The 16,993-nt window shown below is 58.5% G+C and overlaps 1 protein-coding gene across 1 annotated transcript in view; it reads right to left on the reverse strand.

The window, feature by feature from the left end:
- The window catches only part of LAMA5 (laminin subunit alpha 5), a 52,499-nt gene that overhangs the window by 25,440 nt on the left and 10,066 nt on the right, over positions 1-16,993 (reverse strand). Inside the window, exons 3-11 of the mRNA XM_065893323.1 lie at positions 12,721-12,838; positions 11,807-11,925; positions 11,552-11,722; positions 11,312-11,409; positions 7,044-7,159; positions 6,537-6,655; positions 6,361-6,451; positions 6,005-6,139; positions 5,753-5,815 (exon numbers count right to left, since the gene is read on the reverse strand). Of these exons, the coding sequence (XP_065749395.1) occupies positions 5,753-5,815; positions 6,005-6,139; positions 6,361-6,451; positions 6,537-6,655; positions 7,044-7,159; positions 11,312-11,409; positions 11,552-11,722; positions 11,807-11,925; positions 12,721-12,838 (1,030 nt within the window). The remainder of the gene's footprint in view (positions 1-5,752; positions 5,816-6,004; positions 6,140-6,360; positions 6,452-6,536; positions 6,656-7,043; positions 7,160-11,311; positions 11,410-11,551; positions 11,723-11,806; positions 11,926-12,720; positions 12,839-16,993) is intronic.

A 16,993-nucleotide genomic window follows, 5' to 3' on the forward strand; every position in this document is an offset into this window, starting at 1 on the left:
AAAACATAAGGGTAACCTCGGGCCAGACCAGAAGACAGAAACAGAACTCGCAAACCCTTGGAGAAGAAAACACAAACCAACCAAAACACGCTTTGTTGGTCAATCCAGCAAAAGTCGGGAAAGGAAAAATTTAAGCAGGATGAGAGAAATGATACAACTGGGGCAGGTGTGACCCAAATTGACAGCAGCCACAGTCCCTCTGCCGGGCCACATCTCCTCTCACGAGATAAACCCAAAGGCATCGGTTGGACTCTTAAAGGAGAATCCAGTCATGTCCTTCTGAAAGAATGCACCTTGAACCAAGGATCTGGACAGGAAACAAAGAGCTTCCAGAAGGGAGAGTGGGTGGCACAGACACAGAGAAGGGGAGCGTGGAGCGCCCAAGGCACAAGCATTCGTGGAGACAAAGAGGGATGTTGTGTGTTGAGAAGAAGGACTTGCCTCAAGAGATGTAGCATATGCAAAGCTCGAAAAGCAGGATACATATGGTCCAGGGGTGCTGAAAACTAAAACTATAGTAATTGGGATGAGAATTTGGCAAAACCATTGTCATAGAGAGAAAAACTGAATATACTGTTCCCAGAATGTGACAAAAATTAACAGCAGAGTGGATTTGGACTTGCCTGGTGGTGCAGTGGTTAAGAAACCACCTGCCAGTGCAGGGGACATGGGTTCAATCCCTGGTCTGGGAAGATCCCACATGCCGTAGAGCAACTAAGCCCATGCGCCACAACTACTGAGCCTGCGCTCTAGAGCCCGAGCGCTGAAACTACTGAGCCTGCGTGCTGCAACCACTGAAACCTGTGCGCCTAGAGCCTGTGCTCTGCAACGAGAAGCCACTGCAGTGAGAGAGAAGCCCACGCACCACAACGAAGAGAAGCCCACACGCCGCAACTAGAGAAAGCCCACGCACAGCAATGAAGACCCAACATGGCCAAAAATACATAAAATTAAAATAAATAATAATTTAAAATAAATACATAAAATCTGACCATGATGCAGTGAAACTAGGACTGAACCATCAAAATAAGGATGGAATGGAAACCTAACCAGCTGAAATGACAAACGCTGTTCTAAACAACTCGGATCAAAAGGAAAATGAAAACTGAAATGATACACTGCTTAGAAAGGAACAGCTGTGAGAACCCAGCATATCAACCCTATGGGACAGCTAGCCAAAGCTACCCTCTGAAGCAAATTTATAGCTTTAACCCAGGGTTTCTCAACCTTGGCACCAGTAACATTCTGGCCTGGATAACTCTTTCTTGTGCGGATGGGAGCTGTCCTGTGCAGTGTAGGATATTTAGCACGATCCCTGGCCCTCACCCACTAGGTGACAGTGGCACCCCACCCCCCCCCCAGTTATAACAATATAACAATCAAAGAAGTCTCCAGACACTTTCCTGCAGAATAAAATCACCCCTGATTGAGAGAAAACGCTTTAAACCTTTTGTGGATAATTAAGAGAGACTAAAAAGAACAATTAATTCAAGAAGCTATAAAAATAATAAATTAAAAAAATGTACAGAAAGACAAATACTGTATGATCTCACTTATATGTCGAATCTTAACCCCCGTACCCCCGCCCAAACCCCCACCACACACACACACACACAGTCGAGTTCATGGATACAGAAAACAGATTGGTATTTGCCAGAGGTGGGGATTGGGGGTTGGGTGAAATGGGTGAAGGGTGTCAAAAGGTGCAAACTTCCAGGTATAAAATAAACAAGTCATGGCGATGTAATGTACAGCATGGCGGCAGGAGTTAATAATAACCTGCTGCATAGTTGAAAGTTGCTAAGAGATTAGATCTTCAAAGTACTCATCGTGAGAAAAAAATGGTAATTACGTGTGGTGACAGACGTTAGCTGGACTTTCTGTGGTGATCATCCCACAATATATAAAAATACCAAATCGCGGTGAAACTAATATAATAATGTGTGCCAGTTACACTGCAATGAAAAAAAGAAAGATGGTTTTAGTTCAGAATTGTCTACACTAGGACTTCCCTGATGGCACAGGGGTTAAGAATCCACTTGCCAATGCAGGGGACACAGGTTGAAGCCCTGGTCCTGGAAGAACCCACATGCTGCGGAGCGACTAAGCCCATGCGCCACAACTACTGAGGCTGTGCCCTCGAGCCCGCGAGCCACATCTACTAAGCCCGCTTACCTAGAGCCGGTGCTCTGCAACAAGAGAAGCCACCACAATGAGAAGCCCGCGCACCACAGTGCAGAGGAGCCCCCGCTCGCCGCAACTAGAGAAAGCCCGCGCACAGCAACAAAGACCTAACACAGCCAAAAAAATAATTTTTAAAAAAATCTTAAAAAAAAAATTTTTTTTTCCGTATTAGGAAGTAAAATCTCTCTCCCAAACTAAACAGAGAAAAACTCCAGCAGATCAGTAAGCTGTACTTTGAGAACAGCAATAAACTCAGCAAACTTCCGTTGGGTGTAAGAAAGGTAGGAAAAAAAAGAAAAAAAGAGAATAAACATAGACAAAAGGAATGAAAGGAAATTTTAAAATCAGGTACAGAATGTCGTGCATAACTTCATGCCAATACCTTCAAACAGCCAAATGACAAACAATTTGCTAACAAAATGTAAATAATCAAAACTGACTGGGCTTCCCTGGTGGCGCGGTGGTTGGGAGTCCGCCTGCCGATGCAGGGGACAGGGGTTCGTGCCCCAGTCCGGGAAGATCCCACATGCCGCGGAGCCACTAGGCCCATGAGCCACAACTACGGAGCCCGCGCGTCTGGAGCCTGTGCCCCGCGACGAGAGGCCGCGACAGTGAGAGGCCCGCCCACCGCGATGAAGAGTGGCCCCCGCTTGCCACAACTAGAGAAAGCCCTCGCACAGAAACGAAGACCCAACACAGCCCTAAATAAATAATAAATAAATTTAAAACTGACTTACAATGAGGTAGAAAATAAATACACATAATAAAAGAAAAGAAAACCATCATCTAAGCTCTCCATGGGAAAACAGGTATCAGGACCAGATGGTTTTTTAAGTAACTTCTAACAAGCTTTTAAGAAATTGATAATTCCTGTGATTTTTAAAAAAAATAAATTTAGGGGCTTCCCTGGTGGCGCAGTGGTTGAGAGTCCGCCTGCCGATGCAGGGGACACGGGATCGTGCCCCGGTCCGGGAAGATCCCACATGCCGCGGAGCGGCTGGGCCCGTGAGCCATGGCCGCTGAGCCTGAGCGTCCAGAGCCTGTGCTCTGCAACGGGAGAGGCCACGGCAGTGAGAGGCCCGCGTACCGCAAAAAAAAAAAAATAATAAATTTAGGGCTTCCCTGGTGGCACAGTGGTTGGGAGTCCGCCTGCCGATGCAGGGGACGCGGGTTCGTGCCCCAGTCCGGGAAGATCCCACATGCCACGTAGCAGCTGGGCCTGTGAGCCATGGCCGCTGAGCCTGCGCGTCCGGATCCTGTGCTCCGCAGCGGGAGAGGCCACAACGGTGAGAGGCCCGCGTACCGCAAAAAAATAAAAAATAAAATCAATAAATTTATTTATTTGTTTATTTTTGGTTGCACTGCGTCTTCGTTGCTGCACGTGGGCTTTCTCTAGTTGTGGTGAGTGGAGGCTACTCTTTGTTGTGGTGCATGGGCTTCTCATTGTGGTGGCTTCCCTTGTTGCAGAGCACGGGCTCTAGGCGCACGGGCTCAGCAGTTGTGGCTCGCCGGCTCTAGAGCACAGGCTCAGTAGTTGTGATGCACAGGCTCAGTTGCTCCGCGGCATGTGAGATCTTCCCGGACCAGGGCTCGAACCCGTGTCCCCTGCATTGGCAGGCGGATTCTCAACCACTGCGCCACCAGGGAAGCCTGATAATTCCTGTGATTTTTAATCTGCTCTGGAGCATAACGAAGTATGGATTGTTTTCCAAGTATTCTACAAGATGAATTACAAAACCAAAACAAGATGGTACCAAAAAAACAACAAGGCTTTCACCCCGCCTCACTCACGAATACAGACACGAAACGTTTATGTTCAATGCTGGGTCCACAGTAGGAAGGATATTAGCAGAATTCATCCTACGGTTCACAGATTGAAAGTGAAATGCTGCACCAGCCTAACTACCAAGGGCCAGTGGAGAAAGGAGGGACTTTCAACAGTTTACACCAGGGGTTGGCAACCTTCAGTCCAAGGTGCCTGTGCCTGGTTTATAAAGTTTTATTGGAACACAGCCATGCCCATTCACTTGCACATGGTCCATGGCCACTTCCAAGCTGCAACATACAACAGCAGAGCTGAAGCTTTGCAACAGGGAACACACGGCCCTCTGAGTCTAAAACACTTACTGTCCGGCCCTTTTCAGAAAAAACCTGCTGACCCCTGCTTTACCCCACGATGAAAAACTAAACATTTAAACGTCAAAAAGAAAACCGCCAAAGAACCAAGAGATATGCAAACAGTTGGGTTTAGGGACCTCCGTTGAGATATGACCGAGTCAGACACCAGGAAGAACCAGGTCAACAGATTCAGTGAAAAAAATAACAGGAAGGGCAAATTACCCACTGGGAGAAAAGCACGTGACGCGTGAGAAACAGATCATATAGTTAATACAGAAAGAGCTCCTAGCAGCAAAGAGTGAAAAGAAAACTGAGCCACAACCTCGGATGGGAAATTCACAAGCGAAAGCAACAGGAGTCACGAAACGCAAGAGAAGATTCAACCTTGGACCTCCCTGGCGGTCCAGTGGTTAAGACTGTGCTTCCACTGCAGGGGGCGCGGGTTTGGTCCCTGGTCGGGGAAGTTCTCTACATGCCGCGTGGTGCGGCCGAGAAAAAAATATATATAAATAAGTAAGCAAAATATATTCGTAAGTAAATACTTACATGTTAAAAGAAAAAAGGAAGATTCAACCTTGCAAATGAGGCAAAGAAATGCAGCCAAAACCAAGGAAATACCAAATGCCACCTGATCTAAGACACAACCAACTATAGGACACACCACGATTTGGTACTGCTGTGAAAGGAAAACGCCGGCCAATTAGACATCAATAAGCCGTCAACTGAAAGGCGCATCCCAATTCCAGGAAAACCGAAAAGTGGGAAAGTGAACCAATGAGAAGATTTCTGCGATAATGAATGTTGCCGGGTAGTGACAGCAACGCCCAACACACGTGACGTGGCTGTTGCCATTCCACCTGGTAGACGATTTTATGTCAGGAGAGCGGTTTGGCAACCTGCGGCCAAGAAGGTCCCTGAACATGCATGTCTAGTGACCCAGAGCCTTCTTCTAGGAAAGTGTGCTACAGAAGTAGTTAAGAATTCATGGAAAGCTTTAGTTGCAAGGAGGTTTACTGTAGTGTTATTTTTATAAAATCTGGAAAGAACCTAAATTTCCAAGAATTGAGAGCAGGTTAAGCAAGAGCCACATCTGTCTGCACAACGTGGAACACGAAATGATGTGTTTACAGGATGGCGTGGGTGGGAGACGCGATTACACAACAGCGCGCACAGCGCACACGGGCGTTTATAAACACAGCGCGCACGCAGGGGGGGAGGGGCTGTTTGCAGGAGATGCGATTCTGTACACCTCTCTTCTCTAGCATTCCGCTCACCTATATTTTTCAAGGTTTTCTAGCATAAATACGTAATATTTGCATGAAATTAAAAGCCACCAAGACATGGTGAACAAAACGGAAATACCCGCTCTGTGGGGGCCTGGGTGTGGCCCCTCCTGCCCCACAGCTCCAGTGGGGCCCAGGGCAGGATGGAGACCTCGGGGGACACTTACGCACAATCTGGCCGGCCGGCAGCACCTGCTCCCCCGTGTCATTGTGAGAGAAGGACGGCACCGCTGAGGAAGGAGACAGCAAGTGTCAGCCAGGCTGGCTCAGTGCCCGGCCACCCGTGTCTCTCAGCATCACTGGAGGTACAGGCAGGACGGAAGAGTCCCCCCTGGGGGCCCCCTCCCCGGCTCCAAGCCCAGCAGGCGGGGATGCTCAGGGGCTCAGGGCCTGCCCCCGCCCCCAGGCCGCGCCCTCACGGTGGCAGCGCGGGAAGCCGCTGAAGCCTTCGGCACACGCATCACATCGCGCCCCCGTGAAGTTCGGCCGGCAGTAGCAGCGGCCCGTCAGGTCCTCGCACGTCCCGTCCGTGAAGTCCGACTCGCAGTCACAGCCTGGGCGGGGGGCGGGAAGTCAGGGAAACCCAAGTCCAGGGCTCGCAGGCCCCGCGAAGGGGCAGCGTCTGCCTCCCCAGCCTGGGAGGTGGGACGTGAGCCGTGGCCTCCCAGAGAGCCGCGAAGGCCCCCAGGACACCCCGACGTGGGCAGACCCTGCTCCTGGACACCCCTTGGAATGCCCCCGCCCAGGCCACCCCACCCGGGCCGGCCCCACTCACGGCGGCAGGCGTGGGGTGAGTCGAGCGGGTGGTCTGGGGAGCGGTAGAAGCCGGGCAGGCACTGCTCACAGTTGATGCCGGTGGTGTGATGCTGTGGCGGAGCGGGGCCGCTGAGTCCAGGGGCAGCCCCGCCCCCACGAGAGCCCCCCGCCCGACCTCACACGGACCCCGCCCACCTGGCAATCGATGCACACGCCCCCGCCCCGGTAGACGCGGTCCTGGTTTTGGCTGGCGTTGCTCCGGTCCACCTCAGGGTCGTAGTAGCAGTCGTGGGCGTGGCCATGGCAGTTGCAGGCTGGAGAGTGGGGGCTCAGCTGTCAGCACACCTCCGTGACCCCACCCGACTAGGATCCCTGGGGCACGTCCCGCAAGCCACGGGTGACCCCAAACGTGGCCTGGCTCGGGACAGAACGTGCCACGCTGCCCGTGTGCCAACAGCACGCGTGTGAGCGTGTTTAAGCGTGTGTGAACACGCGTGAGCCGTGTACGTATTGTTAGCACGTGTGCGCAAGCACACGTGTGTATACCTGAGTATCTAGAGTGTACATGTGTGAACGTATGTGTGTGCGTGAGTGTACCATGTGGGCGTCGGCACGTGCAAGAGCCTGTGTGAACGTGTGTGCACACCGTGTGCGCACGTGTGAGCACCGCGCTGGCGTGTGAGCACGTGCGGGGGCACTCACACTGGCACTCGTTGGCGCTGTCCGTGGTTGCCGGCTTCCATGGCTGCTGGTTGAAGCCGGGGCAGCAGCGGTCACAGGAGCTCCCACACGTGTTGTGCTGGCAAGCGCACTGCAGCCTGTGGGGGGCACGCGGGCACAGAAAGCGCTCAGATCCGCCACGGGCCCCCAGGAACACGAGAAAGGCGGGGCTGTGCAGGGCCTTCACAGAGGGTGGGAGCTGGGGCAGGGTGTTGAGCAGTCAGCGCGGGTGGCCCCTGTCCGCAGATCAGCCTGGAGCCCTGGGCCCTTCAGGATTTAGTTCCACCACAGCCAGGACCCGAGGCCAAGTCTACGGCTTTCCTGGGCCAGCTCTGAGACCCAGGTCTCGCTCAGCAGGCAGCCCTGGACTCAGCCAGACGCCCCCACGTATCCAGGGCACCTCCCCAGGAGCGAGTGGCCAAGAACGGCTTCCTCTTCCAGCCGGGGGTGGACACCAGTCAGAGAGCTGGAATCCCGCCTGCTGTCCCGGAGAGCAGCTCCTGTTGGCTCAGTGGGCAGGTGGACAGCTGGCCGCGGCTGAGGACCGAGGCTGCAGCCACCTACCGCACAGAACCCCATCTCCGGCACACACCTCCTCAGCTCAGCCAAGGTGGAGAGCAGGAATCACAGTCCCATCCCTGGGCCGTCTGCCCCTCGGTCCCGGGTCAGCACCACAGCTGCGGTGCCGTGCAGGTCCTGAGCAGCCCCCAGGAGCCAGTCCAAGAAGAGGAGACCCAGAGCTCCAAATCATGCTCTAGCCCCTCCCCCACGACGGGCTGCAGGGCCCTGGGACTCAGCCCCACTGCTCCTTGGTGTTCAGGAAGGAAGCAGGAACAACCTGCCACAGAGAGGTCATCACAGGAAGCGCCAAGCATCTGTAACGAAGAACCTGTGGCCGGTGTTTGGTTTTTCAAGAATCTACATAGTCAGGGCACCCCTAAACCAAGAAATTAACACAAAAAGTGGGGTGTCTGTCAAAAGCCCTTGAAAAACCACGCTGGAGGGATTCTTCCCAACCCAGGGCACACCACCATCACACGGACGAAGCCCCGCGGAAGAACCTGCAGAGAAACAACCCAAGAGGGTCAACCGACGCAACCAACAGCAGGGCTGCACCCCTGGAGCTTCATTTAATGGAGCAATTGAGTAGAAACCATAAAAAGAGAGTGTTTAGAGATTATAACCAAAAGAATCTAAGACATAATAAAAAACCACAATGCTATGAAAAAGAGGCAGATGTGACCAAAGAACCAATCAGAACTTCTATAAATGAAAAATAAAATGATTGAAATTAAAGACTCAAAGGATGGGCTACACAGTGGATCAGACACAGCTGAAGAGAGATTCAATGAACTGAAGAAGCCATCCAGAGAGCAGCTCAGGACGCAGAGGTGGGAATACAAGAAGTCCCGAGACCCAAGGAAACCACCCACGTTCCCACCTGTATAACAGGAATTCCAGAAAGAGAAAAGAGGGAGCGAGGGGAGAGCTCAGAGTCCTAGAGGGCCAATGGCCAAAAACGGTCCTGAAATAACAAAGACACATATTTTTAAATGCAAAAAGCACAACCCTTGAGCAACAGGAAATATGTCCACTACTCGACAACGCAGAGTAAACCTGAAGAGCACTGAGGCAAGGTCACAGAAACACCTAGAAGAGGCATAAAACCCACAGAGGGACCACGGTGCAGATGACGGCAGACTCTCCCAACCACCGGAAGACGCCAAGAGACTGAAATGACAGTTCCCAAGTGCTGAGAGACACGGCCAGCCATCAACCAGGAATTCTACAGCCAGCTAAACTATCACCCAAGAGTGAGGGCAGAGCAGCCATTCAAGGACTAACAGACTCTCACGGAAAGTACTAAAGGAAAAGGAAGCTGCGTCCCCAGGGATGCACTGGGGGCCAAGAAAGACAGAGAACAGGAGCTGGCAGTCAAGGTGATGGATCCACTGCTGGGTGCAGATGTCGTGCCTGGGGTTAGTGTTCTGGGACCCTGGGTCTCCAGGGAGACAACTAGTTAAATCTGCATTTGGCGAGGTCAAGTATGCCTGTTGAAGAGGGAGGGCTACCACTGCAATCGACAGAACTAGAAAAGAAATGTAAGGGTGATCACCAATCGCCACAGATTGAATGTTCGTGTCCACCCAAAATTCACATGTGAAATCCAACCCTGAAAGCGATGGTGTTTGGAAGGGGGGCCTTCGGGAGGTGACTAGCTCATGAGGGTAGAGCCCTCGTCAATGGGACTAGCATCCTTATAAGAAGACTCCTGAGAGCTCCCTCACCCCTTCCCCACTGTGAGGACACAGCCATCTATGAACTAGGAAAGGGGGCCTCAGCAGCCTCCAGAACTGCAAGAAGTAAATCTCTGTTGTTCGCAAGTCACGCGGCCTCTGACATCTTGTTAGCCTGACTCAACTAAAACACCAACAGAGACAAAACACGTCACTTCCAAACCAAGGGATGGGGGAGAATGAACGGGGGGCTCAGTACAGACTGGGCAGGTAGTCAGCCCTCAGAACGATGGCCGAGGCGACGGAGGTGGGAGAGAGCTTCCGGGGTGGGGGGGCGGAAGCAGAGGGACGGTGACAGGCCAGTGGGTGGGGCAGAGCCCTCATGGGAGGGGCAGAGGCGGCAGGGCAGGCTGATACTGCAGGACACTGTGTGTGAGGGGTGTCAGCGTTTGTGGTTCTGGGGGAGACGCCCCACCCAAGCCCCACCTGCAGGGTGAGCTGAGCTCCGTCTATGCCCAGGTGCAGGCGAGTCAGGGCGGATGCCGACGGCTTCCCAACAGGCAAGGGCAGGCCCACCTCTCCTCTGAGGCCAGTTTGGCCACCCAGCAGGCGCCCTTCCCAACCATCACGAGTTCCCACTTGGCACTTAATTTCCCAGAGCAGTTAGCTGCGCCCGACCTCAGTGCTTGAAGCCGCGGGCAGGAACCCATGCCTGGGGCCCGTGCGGAGACTGGACAGGCCAGGCGGGTCCTGAGGGCCTGCCTGAGTCCTCTAGGGAGTGTGATCACACCTCTTCCACCTTCAGACCCATCAGCCATGCCTGGAGAGGTCTGGGGCTCACCTCTTGGTGCAGCTCTGACGGTGAGAGCGGGGGTGAGCTCCTGCCCTGCCTGGGCTTCATTCGCCTCCCCTATCAGTTGGGGTGTGGACACAGCAATAAAACCCCAGCAGGAGTGGGAGCTGCATGATCCCGAGGCGAGGGAAGCAGCAGGAGAAGCTCGCCCGCTCCCTGCTGGAGGTGCCCCTCGGGGGCGGGGGCTGGGGAGCCTGGTCACGGGCTCCCCATCGCAGGCTCTGCTTCCTCTCCCAGCACCTCCTGTCCAGCCCTGGACCTGCTTTAAGACCCCCAGCGCACTCAGCCCCACCGGGACCTCTGTGCCGGGCACAGGCCTGCCCAGAACAGGTGCTCCTGGGGCAGCATGTGTGAGCGCCACACACAGCTGCTGACGGATGGGAGCAAAGAAGGAAAGGAGGAGGCAGGGAGCGAGGAAGGAAGGAAAGAAGGGAGGAAAAAGGAGGGAGGGAGGGAGGAAGGAGCAGATGAACAAACCCGGCCGTGAGGCTGCGAGCCAGGAGGAGAGCTGGCTCAGCGCCAGGCTCCAGCCGATAGCTGAGCTGCGTGCTCACTGCTGCATTTAGGGCGGCTGGAGCCACTCAGGCACGTAGCATCTAGCGGCAGCTTGTTAAAGATGCAGATTCGTGGGCCCTGCCTTATTGGCTGACTCTGGGTGGGGCTCAGAGCCCTCAGCCGTCCCAGCTGCAGGAGACGGGGGCCCTCCTCAGATGGGGGTCTCTGGGCTGCTCCCTGTCCTGAGCCTTGGCCCCTGCCTGTGATGGGGTGTGATCACGGCTGGGGGCAGCAGGGAGTGTTATCATTTGTGTTCTCAAGGAAGGCGGGGGAGCTTCCCCTATCCCAGAGAACAGAAACATGCAGCCTCAGGTGGATTACCTCTCTCACTGACTCCCCTCCACAGGGCCGGGGGCTTCTGCTGGGGGCAGCTGGGGTGGAGGGGCAGCTGGCTTGCAGGTCCAGGCAAGACTCCGCGTCTGCCGGCAGCAGGGCAAACAGGCCCAAGCCAGGCTCCAGGCACCGCCCTTCCACCTCACAGTGCACACGGGGAAACTGAGGCCGAGCAGTGAGGGGCCAGCGCAGGTCACAAGGGTGGGGGACATGGTGGGCAATGGAACCAGGCCTCCTCTCCTTCAGGCTGGGCAGGGAGCTACAGGTCTCACCTGAAGGGGTCTGTGGGATCTTTAGCGTCGCAGACATCCGCGTGCCCGTGGCAGACACAGCGGCCGCCGATGCTGATGTCCTTGATGCTGTAATAGTACTGCGCCCGCCCGGGGAAGTCAGCGGCCGCCCACACCTGCCCCCAGATCCCAACCCCGAGCCCACGCGGCCCCGCCCACACCAGCCCCGAGCCCACGCGGCCCTGCCCACACCAGCCCCCAAAGCCCCGCCTGCCTGCTCACCCTGCGGGTGACTGTGGGGTCCCGCAGTGCCTTGCCCATGAGGTGGCCCAGCAGCGTGTTGGTGCGCAGGAAGCGCAGGCGGATGTTGGTGGCTTTGGTGAAATCACGCAGCAGCGGTGAGTAGGAGAAGTTCATGGCCCCTGGGCGCCCGTTCACCAGGGACACCACGATCTGCGGAGGGGCGCGGGTCAGGCGTGGGCGTGGCTCCGGCAGGGACCGCCAGGCCACACCCCCTTCCCGCGCCGCCCCGCCCACCTCGCCATTCTCCAGGGGCACGATCCGCGAATACTCGGTGCTGCAGATGACGTCGTCGTCCCCGGAGATGCGCTCCAGTGTCCGTGGCCCGAACCGCTCCAGGCAGTCCCTCTTGGAGGCTGCGGGAACCGCCGGAGGGTGAGGGCGCAGGGCTCCAGGGAAGCCCTCAGAGGAGGCCCGACGGCAGCGCCCTGCTGCCCTGCGTGCCCGGACTTCCCCAGAAGTCCTCAACCGGGAGGCAGCATCCACCACGAGGCGGGAACGCCGCCCACCCTCGAGGTTTTGTTGAAGACTGTGGCACTTGGGAGGCCAGGGGAGCTCCTCAGGAGGGCAAGGCCAGGGCTCAGGCTGCCCCTGCCCCGAGCCCGGATTGCCTTGCCTGTCCTCCTCTCTGCAGAGAACAAGTGTGTCCCCTGGGTGGCCCTTGCCATCCCCATCCTTGGGGGACCATTCCTGACTGTCCTTTATAGGACTGACCGCCCCACACTCACTCTCGGGCCTTGGAGTTTGGGGGGACACGTGTCTCAGGCCCGCCCAATCGAAGCAGCCCCATCGACATGACTGGTCAGGGTGGCACATGGAACGGCCGGCCAGGGAGCAGGAGTGCAGGGCTCCCATGCTCTCCTGACCGGGCAGCTAAGCTGGCCACCTCCGTCACCTCAGGAGCTGCCGGAGCATAAGGCCAGTCCAGGGCGAACCCGGAGATGGCATGAGAGACTCCTGGTACCGAGGGCCCCTGGACCCAGCCATGCCCGTTTCAGGGACACAAGCCACCAAACCCCCACAGCCTTCGGGACATGCACCCGACAGCCCTGACCCATGCAGAAGCTGGCGTGAGGGCAGGCCTGCTATCCGGAGACCCTGAGAGAGCGTGTGGCCCACCCCAGGGGACACCCCTGGCCCTGGAGACTCACAGGCGAAATACTGCCATGGCTGGTAGGTGTGGCCGAAGTCCGTGGACCGTTCCAGCACCCAGAGGTCTGGCCGAGGTGAGTTGGCAAACTTGATAAGCACGTAGGCCACGTGGAAAACCTGCGGGGCGGTAAGTGTATGGACGCCCCTGAGATCCCTTCCATGCCACCTGGGCCCCCCCATACCTGGAGGGCCAGCCCCACGCCGTGAGGTGGGGCTCACAGTGGACATCTGTGTGTTTGCCCTCAAGGGCCAGGCACACCCAGGTGAGAGGGCCGGCTGGCTAAGGGAACAGCCCCTCGCTCACTGGCCGGCCCCTGGCCACTGAGGCCTGCACCAGGACACAGAGGTGACCAGTGGCACCCAGCATTTCCGGAGGGCTCCCCTCTTGGGCCTGGGGGTGCCTTAGGGCCCAGCCCCACCCCAGGAGCTTGGAGAGCCCTGCTGTGAGGCTGCGCACAGGCCTGACAGGGACTGGAGTCAGACAGGGCACACGCGGGCAGCCTGTCTCCTGGGCCTGGGCAGTGGGGCTGGGCAAGGACGAGGCAGGAGCTCATCCCACTGTCCCCAGAGCTCTGGTGGCCGGCCTGGGATGATGGCCAGACAGTGTCCCAAGCTCCCAGGAGCCTGTCCTCCTCGCACAGCAGGCCGGTGAACCCCTGTCCTGGGATGGGGGCCCCCGTCACGGCCTCACCCTGGTCATCGCCCCCATCATCTTCAGAGCCAACTGAGGACCCGCCCACTTCACCCGCTGACCAGCCTGCAGGGGCAGCCAGCGCGGAGCAACCAGGGCCCAGCCTCTGCCTGCCGCTGTCAGGAGCCCCCAGCGGGGAGACAGATGAAAACGGGCCCTCCCAAAGCTGGCGCGGGGAAACCCTGCCAACCCAGCCCCGGCCCGTCGGGAGAGCACCTGGCCAGGGAGCAGGGAGGCTGCTCTTCCAGAGGCGTCCAGAACCCCCAGGGCCCACCTGCTGCTCTCTCCCTGGGTCTCGGCCTGACCTCACTCCCAGGGAGGGGCCCATCCCTCATCTCTCTTCTCCTCCTGGCCAGAGGTCAGCATCCCTGGATGTCCCTGTGTCCTGTGCCCTTGGGGGCTTGGTGGGGCCCCTCCTTGGCTAACTGCCCCCTGGCCCTGCAGCCTGGCAGGCCTTAGCCTTGGGGACTCCAGCCCCACCTGGCACAGGCCCGAGGAAAGGGCTCTGGGGCCACTGAGGACAGCCCATGGGCTCAGGCAGAAGCACCTGCCCTGACTGTGGCCTCGATGATGAGCCACCGAGACCCCCGAGAGGGTGGGCACGCGAGCAGAGCGCACATCGGCTGTGCACCCCACACACACCTCTGGGGGTAGCGCCCTGGTGCCCACCCAGCCTCAGCTTGCCCTGCGTGGTGACCACGGGGTAGGGATTGTGGTTTCCAGACCTCAACAGCCCTGAGGGCCAGGGAGCCCCTCCCCCACCCCAAAGCCAAAGACGGGACCATCGTCCAGGCTGGTCTCTGTGCGTGAAGTTTGGGCTCCAAGGAAAGCCGGGCAGGGCCAGTGGGAGACCTGGGCACCCACCCTGCACACGGGGAGAGTGGGGGCCCCAGATGAGGGGCAGAGACACAGCTAGTGAGCACACCATACGTGGACGGCGCCTGTGCCCCCGTTGGAGACCCCCGGCCCACACCCCCATGCCAGACCTGCTCACAGGGGCACCCCGAGGGGCACCCCGAGGTGGGCTCTGAACTGCCCACCAGCCTTGAGGGCAACGTCACGCCTCCGGCCGCCGCCGTCCCCTCAACGGGGCCCTGCCCAGCCCAGAGAAGCAGGTTCCCTTCTGGTGTCCACTGCTCTGGACTTCTGCCCCAGACCAGCTGGTCTTCGGTCAGCCAGCCAGGCCCTGAGCCTACGGCCACATGGGGGCAGAGCGGGGAAGCCCTCCAGGGCCGCCTAAGGCGCACAGTCACCCCCTACCCCTGGTCAGCCTGAAGCCACTGTGACGACCCCCTCGAGGGACAGTGGAGGGAGCATGGACACCTCGTGGCCCCATCCCTCAGGAGGCCAGCCTGCTAAGAATCCAGGCGTGGCAGGGTGGGGCGGGGGGCAGGGGGCATGAGGTCCTGGGACCCTGGGACACGCCCATTCTGAGTCCTGCCCTTCCCGGAAGGCCTGGAGTTTACAGGGAGGGGCCCAAGTCAGGCCAAGAATGGCCTTTCCCTGGGTGCTGGGGGGGAATGAGGGCCTATTCACCCACTGCCAGGCCTTGAGGTCATCTTCCAGTTTGCCCTGCCCAGTCAGGGGAGGGGCTCAAGCCTCTGGGGGGATGGACCCTACACCCGGCAGGCAACTTGGCCAACTCTCAGGCATTCCAGGGAGCCCTGGGGATCTCAGATGGCCCCTGTGCCAGGAGGGGTCTTCGTGAGAAAGGGGGGCATGGCGGCGTGGGGGGGGCCTGGGTGTGCAGTGGACGTGGACACAGGCTGCTCTGGGGGCGGCAGCATGGCCCGCACTGAAGGCCCCCAAGGGGATTAAAGCCTCCCGCCGAGCCCCCCGGGGCCCACCCCCGCCTTTCCCTGAGCGAGGCCACCAGGCTGCACCCTCGGCTGGCCAGCTCTGTCCCTCCCCCAGGTCTACGGGCCGGTCGCATTTTTCCCAGCTGAGAGCACTTGCACAAATATTGACTCGGAGATGCTAATCGGGCAGGACACGGGCTGTATGGAAACTTCTGCCCCCAGGCCCGCACGCTGGGTGCACTCCAAGGAAGACCCTTGCCTTCTGTCCATCTGTCCACCTGGTCATCTGGCTGGCACACAGGGGCCCCGGCCCAGGCTGGAGCGACGGGAAGGCATGCGCTCAGCTCTCCCCACCTGTCCCCGACCTGGTCCTGGTTCCCAGGGCCGCACAGCCGCCCTGGGCATGACCCAGGAGCGAGAGCGGACCCCCGGCCTCCCTGGACACGGCCCTCCCCACGCCACCCCTGCCCGCTCGGCTCCACTCGGTGCCAACGCTGGATGACCCCTCCCGCTGCTACAGAATTCTGTGCAAAAGGAAAAAAAGTCTTTTAAAGCAAAAGCCAAACAAAACCTCCGGAGTTATTTTTAAATATCAGGCTCTTCTGGGGCAGGCACGTCTCCAGGACAGCAGCTGGACCCGCCTCTTGGCCACGGCTCCCCTGATGGCCCCCACACGCAGCCTGACCTCGGAGGGCCAGGGCTCGCCAGGAGGGGATCCGCCCCATGACCGCCGCCTGGCGTGGGGGGGGGGGGGGGGGCAGGGGGGGCGGTGGCAGGAGGCTGCAGAGCCCTGCGGCAAGAGCTGGGGGCCCTGGGTGGGTCCCAGGCCTCAGTGGCTAGATGGCCCTGGGTGGGCGTGGGGCAGTGGGAAAAGCACGGGGGACGTCAGAGACCAGGGCTCAGGGTTCAGGCCCTTTCAAAATGCTGTGATGCCTCTGAAAGTCTTGAAAGGGAAGAGGCCCGCAGAAGCTGGCAGCCACCTGGCAGGGATGCCGCAGAGGCCCCACGCAGAGCCACTCCGCACACGCTGGTGCCCAGAGGCACAGGTGCAGGGAGGGGAGCGAACACGGGCGGGGCTGGAGTCAGGAAATACAGGGAGGGCTAGAGAGGAAATGGGTGCTGCAGACCCCGTGCGGGTCCCTGTAGCCCCAGGGATGGCGGTGCAGGAGGTGACAGCTGGTCGGCAGCCTCCCAGGCTCAGACACCCATGTCCCAGGGATTGGGCTGGGGCTGGAGCCCCTGGGAGCACAAGGTCATCAGGGCCAGTGCACGACCCCTCTGCCCTGGCCCATCTTGGGGCTGGGGAGCCCTAGGCCAGGCCCTGTGCCCCTGTCTGGGGCAGGAGGGGCCCAGCCCCCAACCGCTGGGCCAGGCGGCATGAATCACCAGGCAGCCTGTGACTCAGCCCCAGCCCTGCAGGAAGCCGGGCCCCGTGCCGATTCCCGGGGACGGGCCAGGGTCCCGGGCCGTGGCTGGGCGGCGGCAGGAAGCCCCTCCTAGACGAGGCGTCCGGGCCGGCTCCCCACCCTCCTGGACCCCCACCCCAGACTGCTGGGCCGTCCCTCGGGGCCCTGTGTGCTGAATCCAGTTGACCCGGCGCACCCAGGTTTGCCCTCTCTGCAGAGACCCCACCTGGAAGCCTCGATAAAGAGGAACGCCGCGGCAGGGGGGCCAGCTGGGCAGGCGTGTCTACTCGGGCCCCCAACTGGGTAAATAAGAATGGCCACCCACACAACGGGAGCCTGAAAACAGGCCACATGTGGATGCAACTCCTGGAGTGGA

This window comes from Phocoena phocoena, chromosome 15 (assembly GCF_963924675.1).
Source record: "Phocoena phocoena chromosome 15, mPhoPho1.1, whole genome shotgun sequence".
NCBI classification, from domain to species: Eukaryota; Metazoa; Chordata; class Mammalia; order Artiodactyla; family Phocoenidae; genus Phocoena; species Phocoena phocoena.